The 10,994-nt window shown below is 36.3% G+C and overlaps 1 protein-coding gene across 1 annotated transcript; it reads right to left on the bottom strand.

Moving 5' to 3' along the window:
• Positions 1-1,443: 1,443 nt before the first annotated feature.
• LOC132050432 (tropinone reductase homolog At5g06060-like) lies at positions 1,444-9,890 on the bottom strand. The gene is made up of 5 exons (XM_059441673.1): positions 9,670-9,890; positions 7,483-7,690; positions 5,775-5,991; positions 5,367-5,473; positions 1,444-1,679 (listed from the first exon to the last, which is right to left on the bottom strand). The coding sequence occupies exons 1-5, from the start codon at positions 9,888-9,890 to the stop codon at positions 1,491-1,493; spliced, it is 942 nt and encodes a 313-aa protein (XP_059297656.1). The 3' UTR covers positions 1,444-1,490.
• Positions 9,891-10,994: the final 1,104 nt, after the last annotated feature.

The following is a 10,994-nucleotide window of genomic DNA, read 5'->3' as shown; positions in this document are numbered from 1 at the left end:
AAAGAATTTAATCCCCTCACTGTACCCGAGGTTATGGATTACTTCCTCCCAGGATAAAACGGATATACCTGTTGCTGGCATAGCAGTACCTCAAACCCCAACAACATCGTCGAACGCAAATTCGGTAATGAATCCCACAAAGACTCGATATTAGTTTGTAAGAAAATATGTAGAAGAAGTCCAGAATTTTTCTGTCGAAAACTGAGGCTGGTCCTCTAAATTTATAGGCAATGAAAAGGTGAGATGGAGAGGTGCAATCCAAAAGGTGCCTTTTGAGTGCACTCCAAAAGGTACCTTTTCTCATTTCCCATTCACTCCAAAAAAACCCAACAAAACATGCCTGAGCTCCATTGTTATAACTGATTGAGTGGTGATGATGCAGTGACCTTTATATTGAAACGTTCTTCTCTACTAGATTTCCATGTTTATAGTAATATCTGGATTGATTAGCATAAGTTTGTTGCACGAAAGCTGAAATGCACTGTGAATGATCAAAAGGACTGGGGATTGGATAAAGGTAAAGAATTTGGACAATTAAATAACCAAATGTCAGTAATTCACATTGTTTTGAATGATCAAAAGGACTGGGGATTGGATAAAGGTAAAGAATTTGGACAATTAAATAACCAAATGTCAGTAATTCACATTGTTTTTAATAGGCACCAACTTCGAAATAGTTTTTTGCACACTAGTTCTTACGCTGGCCATTGGAATTGGAACTAAGGAACTGGATATATATGTTGAACAGTGAGAAACTCACTGAGTTGTTGAAGTTCTTTATCTGATATTCAAACATGCTTCAAGAGACATTCAAAATACATTGGTGAGTTAAAGAAGTTAACTATCAAGTTAACAAGAAGAGATTCCTAGCATAACCAAAACGCACACACAAAAAGAAAAGACTCAACAAGGCAGAGGCGGCAAGCACTTTGTGGTGATGGTTCAATTTCAGAATAAACCCGAGACGACAAGCAACAGGAGAAGAGGTTCAATTTCAAAATAAACCTGTTCCACCAGAAAGCTGCAGAAATGTTGCATATTCCGCACTATTGGTTGAAAAGATTCAAGAAAGCTCAATACACGGCACCTACGCAAAACTGAATACCAAGATTATATTTTATTTACCTAAGAAATATACTGTAAATGGCAGAATCAGGATCTGAATTCAAAATTGGACTGAGAACAAAATTTACAAACTTTATGTTAGCATGCTCAACCACTTGGTTTGAAGACTCGTATTGCCAAAATAGGAAGAGCAGTAAGGTACACAAGTCAGTGAGCCAAGACTGGCATTTGTTTAAAGACTTCAAAATCAGGTCAAAAATTGACCTAGTGTTCCAACAAAATTAATGTAATTCCTTCAAATGATAAACCTGCTAAGAAGCAACTATTCCGGTACTCATGGAAGCTCCAGCCAATGACGCATTTAAGACACACGACAAAGTTTTCCACTGCAATGTTTTAGCATTACTCAAAAGGCAGTTATTTCTCTAGCCGTGGTGAGGGTAGAAGCCGTTTACAGACATTCCACCATCAACACAGATTATCTGACCGGTGATGTAAGAAGATGCAGGCAAACAAAGGAATCCCACAAGAGATGAAACCTCAGATGGTTCTCCCAGGCGCCCAAGCGGAGTCCGGTCATATACCTCTTGTAAATAATCTTTGTTACTCAGCACCTGAACATTCAAAAGGGAATCAGATAAATAAAGTACGTTCAAACACAGTTGAAACATAGAAAACTCAAACATGAAGAAGGGATAGATGGGGAAAAAATTCAATCCATTTGTTTGGTTGACGTGTAAAACAGAAAAAATTGAACATTTGATGTAGCTCTCAATTTTGGCAATACATGAAAATTAATGAAATGGCTTTTGCATAGATAACTGCATATGTCAGGATTAGCATAAAGAAAGGACCAAATAAGTTGTTCTTTATCCTTTTCCCCGGACAAAGAGTCGTGACTTTTGACTTCACCCCAAGCTTTCTATAATGCTCTTATAACTGCTCTTACATTACTGAGTCTGGATCACACTACATGTATACATATAAAACATTCTTCTAAAGAAACGGCTGAATAACATGAGAGTACACCCTGTGCCACAAATAAGTAGTTTGTGCATGGCATGACTTGCGCCCATAAGTGCACATAGATGCCCCTTTTTTCCTTCCTTGGACTTTTTTGGCGTGAAAAATAAAATTCAGACAAACCAGCCAGTGCCACTCTCTCGCAAAAGCATTGCTAAACATCCTTTTGACAACTCACTGTTCGTCAAGCACAAACACTGCTCTGGCCGCTATCATTTTCCTCTCATTTCAGCAACCAGTGAGAGGTCTCTGTGTTCTTGTGTTGGCCGTGCTGCAGCTTCCTTTCCTGGCTTTAGGGTTCTGCTCAAACAAACAACTGGCAAGTTCTGTTGGGAATTAAAAAGACCCACAGAAATAACACACGGTGTATAACTGCAATAAACCTGGACCACCAAAATATGGTAATCAATGATAAAATAAGAAACAAGGACACCAAGAATTTTTTACGTGGAAACCCTTTTAAACTAAGGGAAAAAATCATATCCCGGGAGGAGCAACTGATATCACTGCAGCAAGGAATTTTACACTTTATAGGCCTGAGTAAAATACTCCAAAGACCACTACACGCTCAAAAGAAATAACCCATTTTGATTTACTCACCTCGTTATAATATCGCTCACTCTATTTTTTCCTCACGGATTTTTTTTTTTACACCTTGTCAGTGATGCTTCACTCTTTTATGGGTGTATTTCAAATGAACGTGGAACTGTCTATATATAGGAATGAAGTGCTCTTCTTGATGTCATCAATGACATCACTATGTATGCAAAGCTTCCAACTTGTGAAACCATTTAGTGGTTGATTGCCCAAATTTATTTTACTGCAGATTTGTGGGCTTGACGTTCATGCCAAAGGAAGATTGTCTTCCTTCAAAATGGGTCATGGGATGGACCCCACAAATCTCCCCCTTCATGTCCCATGCATATGAAGGAGGTAGTTTCAATTTCTCGAATAGAGCTCATCAACCTGCAACAGAGATTTCACTTGTGTGAGTCTTCTTGACCTGAAAAGATTCACTCTCCACTTACTCACGAATTCAATGAGATGTATTTTGTTCTTGCATGATACTCAGATAAACTTTCTCAAGTTTATTGCACGCTGACTGTCACAATAGTCAACATACTCCATCTGCTGCAACCCAGGTTGTTAAAGAAATTGCTAGAATCATATCTCTGCTTGCTGCCTTGCTTGCTTCAGTAGTAGCAATATACTCCACTCAGTTGTTGAAAGCTAAGCTGCTCGGACTCGGGTGCAGGTGTCCGATACAGGTGCAGAGGTCGGATCCTTCATGATCTAAATTTTAAGATTAGGGGGTATGGATCCAGGTACAGATACGGGTGCAAGGATTCAGCTAGAAAAAGTATCTGAAAATAGAGTAATATGTCTAAATTATGAGACATTATGTGAATAACTTACAAGGTATTCCGAGGAGAAAATATTGATCAAGAGGAGAATCCCAAAAGGAGATAGAAGGAAAGGACTGACATAGAAATTTCTATATACCTTCAATTTCTTCAATTTCACCTTAGTTTTTGTTTTATTACAAAAAGCATTGTATTTTTCCCAAGTTCCTCGGTCGATTTTGGTCAAAGTACCCAAAATTGGTTGACCATATCCGGTAGGAATCCTACAGCCATGTCATGTCGACAAGGGTACGGCACTAAAAGTGAAGAATCCGAGCAACTTAGGCTAAAAGTGCAACGCACTTTTGCAACTTAGACTTCCACTAAATAGCTCCTCCTAAAAAAGTAAATAGATACCCAATAGTGGATTTTCTATTATCAAGATCACCAGCCATAACAACATCTGTATAGCCTTTCAAGTGGAAATACCTCCTTCAGATGCATGAGACTGGAGGGGCAGATTTGTGGGGTCCATCCCATGACCCATTTGGAGGGTAGACAATCTTCCTTTGGCATGAAATATCAAGCCAACAGATCTGTAAATTTGGGCAGCCAACCATTAAATGGTTTCACAAGTTGGAAGCTAGACATTTGTATACATGGGGATATCATTGATGACATCAAGAGGAACACTTCATTCCTATAAATAGATAGCTCCTGGTTCATTTGAAATACACCAACGAAAGAGAGAAACAAGAGTAAAGCCAGTGTTGTCAAATCACTCTTAAGCGCTAAAGCGAGATGCAAAACATGTTGAGTGCTTTGCTTTTCATAAAGGGCACTTCAGTGACGTCATCAAGGATCTACGACATACTTTTTTTTTGCCGATGAGGGTAATCCTGCACAGGCAAAACTAAAGAATTGATATTTTTCTTCATCGTAATCCTTTTCAAATTTTTTGTCCATACATAAGTTATTCATGCTTATAATTTGACTACACATACATATTTGTAATTTTTCTCCATTTGGGCCTTTCTTCACTAAAGCCCACACTTTATTTGCGCTTTGCGCTTAAAGCCCCAATGGACCTTAGAGCCTTTGTTGCTTTTTGCCTTTGATATCACTGACTGAAGCACCACATACAAGGTGTAAGAAAGACAGTATGTAAGAAAAAATAGAGGGTGTGAGTGATATTGTAGTGAGGTGAGAAAAATTAAAAGAGTTATTTCTTTTGAGTGTAGTGGTCTTTGGAGTATTGGAGTATTTTACTCGGGCCTATAAAGCGTAAAATTCCTTGCTATAGTGATATTAGTCGCCCTCTCGAACCGTGCCTTTTTCCCTTAGTTTAAAAGGGTTCCACCTAAAAAAATTCTCGGTATCCCTTATTTCTCATTTTATTGTTGATTTCCATATTTTGGTGTTCCGCATTTATATACCGTGAATATTATTTTTGTGGGTCTATTTTATTCCCAATATAAAATACTCCAAAGACCACTACATCCAAAGAAATAACCAAGAACCCACTCCATTGGCATGTGTACCCACTGAATCTATGCCCTAGAAGGTTCTACAAACAGCACTTGAACTTAGACCATAGTTGAACTCCTATGCACACCCAAGAACCCACTTTTTTGGTTTTCAGTTCTGTCTGTCTTGTCATTCCCCCCTCAAAAGTGACATGAAAAAGCATAAGCATTGGGATACAGATACTCTTGAATTTGAACCTCAATAAAAAGATTTAAAAAAGACATGAACACTCTAATTATACTAATTGTAAAGATATACAGTCAAATACATGATACCAATATCCTAGAAAACTAGGGATGGCTGTACTTGAGACCAAAGAAAACCTCAGCAATTATCAAACGGACACAGACCATCAAATACACCGACATTTGTCATAGGATTACTGAAAAGAGGAAAGTATTGAATTACTTGCTCCACCATGGATGTTTTGATGTACCAAGGCGCAACAGCATTACTCCTGATGTTGTCTTTAGCCCACTCACATGCCAAGTTTTTTGTAAGTTGATTAATTGCTCCTGCAGACAACATTCAATCGGAAAAGATGATGACATTTCACTATAGTTTTTTTTTTTTTTTTTTTCATTTTTGGCCCATCGACCAAAATTAATTACGGGCGTTAGCCAAAATATACAGAACCTATACACTGACTATGTATATAATATGTATATTTTGTGTATATTTATACTTAATATACACAACAAATAAATTTGCTGGCTATTATTTTTTAGAGCAGTCCAAAAACGTAATTATCCACTTCAATATTTCATCACGATACTCTATATCAACCTTAAAGTCTTAAAAATGGAAAGGTCTTACCTTTTGTTGCTCCTTGTACAGACATATTTTTCAATGAGACAAAACCTGAGACGGAAGAAGTGAACACAACACTTCCAGCCCCAGATTCTTTCAGAAGGGGATAGGCCAGCTGACAAAGATGGAAAACAGATTCGAAATTTGTTGCCATGAGGGTGGAAAACTCTTCAGCTGTAAAATCCACCATAGCTTTGCGAATATTGGTCCCCACGTTGTTTATCTACTGAGTATTGAAAGAAAGCCAATTGACTTATTAGTTCATCTGCTAAAGCATGCATATGGGTAAAGGAAGCTAGATGAATCCTTTAAACTATACGTTTGATAACTGAGTTGTCAGACCAATCATCACAGATGCCATGTTTAACTTGAGGAGCAAAGAAATACATGATGTAATGTTTTACCCACCAATTATTCAAATACCACAAAATTCTCCTACTCAGTTGTTATTCCTTATATGCAACAGGACAAACAATAGTTTTGCCAAATATTTTCATGACGTACCAATAAGAAAGAGTATTTCAGTTACATCTCTTGCATATTAACCCGATAAGTAATTTCATGTTGGTGTATGATTTCTATATGACTGGGAATGGTTGTAATATATAAGCTCACACCGAAAGCAATAAATAAGAAGTAGTTTTAGGGGTCGCCAGAGGAGCAAAGAGAATAAGATTAACTAGAGCTTCTTAATTGGGTCAAATAGATGGAAAGCTTTTCAGCTTTTGGGGAAGATTGCTGGACTAGTTTTCCAACATTTCTTTAAAATTTACAGAACGGGGTTGGACAGTGATGTTACCAAATGACAATAGACCGAGATAAAAATGCAAGACCAAATCATCTTTCATCAATCTTCGAAGATGCACTACTTCTCCTCCTTCAAGATCCTGACCGGCAGCCCTTACTCTAATTTATTCTCCATTGACTACTTTTATTATATACAGATAAAAATCTTTCTCCTTCGCCCATTCTCCGGTCCTGCTATATTTTTCTCCTCTCTCCACCTTTCTTGTATTCCCTTCTCATTACTGCCCCCAAAATTCAAAGATACTAGTGGGACATCGCTTGGACTTCATCTGACGGCTCAGCCATGGCAAAGTCATATCTAAATCAACACATCAATCATATATGTACCTCTGCTTAATTATTTCAGCTATGAAAAAAGATAAATCCTTTAGTTCCAATTGGCTCTACTTTCTCTTTTCATTCTTTTTGGATAATGCATTACAGGAGGCTAATTACTAGTATAATACTTTTAAATTTTCCTTTCATTGCATGATTGTTTGCCAGTTGTTGCTTAACTGCGAAAAAAAAATGATAACATTGTTTCCAATACTAAACCGCAAAAAAAAAAAAAAATCCGACAAGTAAAAGTGCAAAACGGAAATTGCTTTCCGATAACTTCTCAAATATTAAAATGGTGAAATATTTTAGAAAACTACAAATTCCCGCTTAATGTTGCTCCTTGAAAGTTCCCACTATGCAGATTATAAACCATCCTAAGCCCAACAACCCCCGTCATGCTTAACTATGTTTAAATCGATCAATCAACTGTTAGTCATGGCTATATGAATCATCCATATTCATTTTACTATTCAACTCAGCAAATTTAAAGCAAACAGAGAGCTTTCCGTTAGCCTCCTCGAAGGCCTTCTCAGACTTCTCATTTTAACAAAATGCTACTAAGAAAAGTTTAAGTGAATGAGATACCTACAAGAATATTGAGTTTCCCATTGAATGTCGACGAAACAACCTCCATTAACTTCTGGCGATCAACTTGAGAAGACACATCACACAAGGAACCAGACACTGCGAAGCCATCATCTTTCCAGGTCCTCAAACATGTTCCCAGTTCATCTTCATTCCGGGCACACGTATGCACAGTGGCTCCTAATCCACACAATTCCTCCACTATTGCATGCCTAATTATACAACAATTAACCTTGTCAAATACAAATACATGGTTACATTTGGATTCTCAAGAAAACTAGACAAACATACTGTGGTTTGTGACTATATTTGTTATTTCTTCTGTCTCAAAACAAATGATTATTCAGAGTACAAGATCAAAACATCTAATTGTATTACGTTAAATATACATGAAATCCTTGATTTCTTGAAATAATGTACATTTTAGAAAATATGCTAAAGCTACTTTACCTCAAAAAATCTACAATAAAATCGTCCATTTGTTATTTACTCAGTTTAAAAAACAGAATATTTTACAAGATCATTCAAAAAACTACACTAAGTCAGATTTCTTATAATAAGTCTTAACCCAAAGAAAAGAAATATTGTAACTTTTATACTTCGACAATGTAAAAAGATTTTACAAGTCACATTAAAGTAATTAAGGGGTCGTCTGGTTGCTGGTTAGAGTTATGCAACTATCAATAATGGAGGGATTAGTTATGCAGGGTTTAGTTATTCATGTATTAGTTATTCCATCTTCTATTCTACATAAAAATACATAAATTGCAGTCTCAAAAAAAAAAAAAAAAAAAAAAATACATAAATTGACTTGCACCTTATACATGTTTTAGTTATGTGAGATTGTAAAATGAGAACCAGACGTCGTGGTGAGCTGAATTTTATAAAAAGCAACTACAAAACTACCAAACATGGTACTGACTATGCTAATTTTAATACACGAATAATTCCCTTCCTAATGAGCAATCAAACGACCCCTTGGATGTAACCACCCATAATAAATCGAGATAGGAAGCTGAAAATAAGGCAAGCAACATGGTACATCATTTTAAATTGAACTGATTATGTAAACAACTCAATTACTTTGTCAATCGATATAAAGATATATCCTGAAGAAAACACAACTATTAAGCTAGTCATCCCTAGCTTATGACTTTTCAACTTATAAGCACTTTTGTTTGATGACGTATTTTACCATTTGATCCTGAATATTTTTTTCTAATTCTCAAAATATCTTTCCCAAAACACAAATCCTAACTTCCTCTTCACTTCATATAACGTCACTCCTCCTTTTCCTTACACAAATACTTCTAAATCTATAATTCTTTACAAAAATTTCTAGGGTAATTTAGTACAACAACAACAACATACCCAGTGTAATCAGTGGCGGAGCCAGAATTTTTACTAAGGGAGTTCAAAATATGAAAAAGTAAACACACGAAAAAGCTAAAGGGCTCAACGTCTAATATATATACATAAAAATTAATTTTCCGCCCCTGAAGTGTAATCCCACAAAGTGGGGTCAAGCACACTTACCCCTAACTTCAAGGGTAATTTAGTCATTCTATCAAAAGAACAACTTACCAGCATTTTTTTACCAAATACATCTACTGCTTATTAACTAAATGTTTCAGCACTGTTATCCAGACACATAACTGCTTATTAGTAATAAAATCAATTTCAGCATTTTAAAATGTTTTTCATCGCTTAAAGTTTAACAGCTATTTACAATCAGCTAATTCAAACAGGTTCACAATAAAACAAGTAATTATTGGAGGGCTCACACAAGTATGCCCTCCAATAATTATGTGCCGCGTCAATGTCATGTCATCATTTGTGTTTACTTGTTCAACTTTATACAAGTTGAGGTGTCTACTTGTGCACACCCAAAGTTGGAGGGCATAATTACCAGCTGAAGTCAAGTTTAAGGGCCTATTTATGTATTATGTCATAACAAATCCCTACATAACTAATATGTGCATTACTAATATCAGCATAACTCTAACAAGCAACCAAACGACCCCTAACTACCCGTAATTAATGGAATTAGGAAGCTCAAGAATGAGGCAAGCAACATTGTAGATTATTTTAAAATTGAAGTAATTATGCAGAGATTCAATTTCTTTGTCAATGGATATACAGAAGACACAAGTATAGTAAGGGGGTAGTTGAGTTGGGGGAGGGACCCAACCCAATGCCTCTAGTGCCACCAGTGACAAGTGCATTCTTGCCATTAAGTGACCATCTATTATTGCCTTTGCCACAACATTTAGTACTGGATCGAATTGAATTGCTGCACTTCATCCATGGTGGGGTTATTATACAGTTTCTGGGTTTTGGAATTTGAAATTTGAACTTTACAGTACTGTGTGAAGGTGCAGGAACTTGTAAGACCAACAGAGATTCCGACATTTCTTCTTTTCCACTGTTCCTGTAAATACTTTTTGTAAAGAACAGAGGGAAACAAATTAAGGGCTTTGAGGGATTTCCGTTCATTTTTTTTGCGCGGATTGTCCATCTTTTTTAATTTTTGGCCCTCAAATTGTGGTCTTTAATTTCTATCCTTTGCCTAATATGCTGTGGTTCTGGGTTCGAACTCCAATTCAGTGAAAAAAATTGTAAAGCAGAGGTTTGAATTCTCAAGACAGAATTTTTCTTTCAAAACTCTGCCTGAAGGCAGAATTGCGAATTTTTTTTTTTTTTTATTGAGCTGAGATTCGAACCCAGAATCTCAGGATATTAGGCGAAAAATAAAAATTAAAGACCACCCCAGTGAAGGCCAATCCTGCAAATTGCCCATTTGGGTTTGGGGTAATTCGTACAAATGTCCTCTTTCAAGGGTGGTCTTTAATTTCTGGCCCTTAAATTGTTGGTCTTTAATTTTTGCTCTTTAGTGCTTTAAGTAACAAAAAGATGGCCGAAAACACCCTGATTTTGGGTTTGAATCTCAACAGAGTTTAAAAAAAAAAAAAAAAAAAAAAAAAGAAGAAGAAGAAATCAAGGCAAGATTTCATAGTCTATACGGGAAAAAGTTATGCTTTAAGACATAGTTTCTATGTAGTTCCTTTTCCGGCATAATTCTATAGTATAACTTAATTTCTACAAAGCTACGTCGGATAAGGCATAGTTTCTATTTAACAACATAGAAATTGTGCCTTGTGGCATAATTTTGTAGGATAACTTAATTTTTACAGAATTATGCCAGACTTCTATGTAACATGCCTTGTGGCATAATCTTGTAGGATAGAGAACTATGTCAGACAAGGCATTCTTGACATAGAAACTATGCCTTAAAGCATAAATTTTGCCCGAATAGGCATAGTTTGCTATGAAATCTTGCCTTGCGAATTTTTTTTCCTATATTGGTGTTTGAACCCTAATCTCTTAAACCAGGGAATAAGGGTGCTTTGTCCCAAAGATTTTCATTAAATGAGGAAGTACGGAAAAAAAATTAAAAACCACCGATTTGAGAGACAAAAATCAAAGACCAGCCCATATGAAGGACAATCCGCGCAA

The sequence above is a fragment of the Lycium ferocissimum genome, chromosome 3, assembly GCF_029784015.1.
Source record: "Lycium ferocissimum isolate CSIRO_LF1 chromosome 3, AGI_CSIRO_Lferr_CH_V1, whole genome shotgun sequence".
NCBI lineage: Eukaryota > Viridiplantae > Streptophyta > Magnoliopsida > Solanales > Solanaceae > Lycium > Lycium ferocissimum.
This window is presented reverse-complemented; position numbering and strand designations above follow the sequence as displayed.

Excerpts from the sequence above, each read along its gene's own strand:
- LOC132050432 (XM_059441673.1), bottom strand. The coding sequence starts at position 9,890 with ATGTCGGAATCTCTGTTGGTCTTACAAGTTCCTGCACCTTCACACAGT. Across the intron at positions 5,474-5,774 it reads TGTACAAGGAGCAACAAAAG|GAGCAATTAATCAACTTACA; the intron begins GTAAGACCTTTC and ends TGTTGTCTGCAG. Across the intron at positions 1,680-5,366 it reads AAACATCCATGGTGGAGCAA|GTGCTGAGTAACAAAGATTA; the intron begins GTAATTCAATAC and ends TTGAATGTTCAG.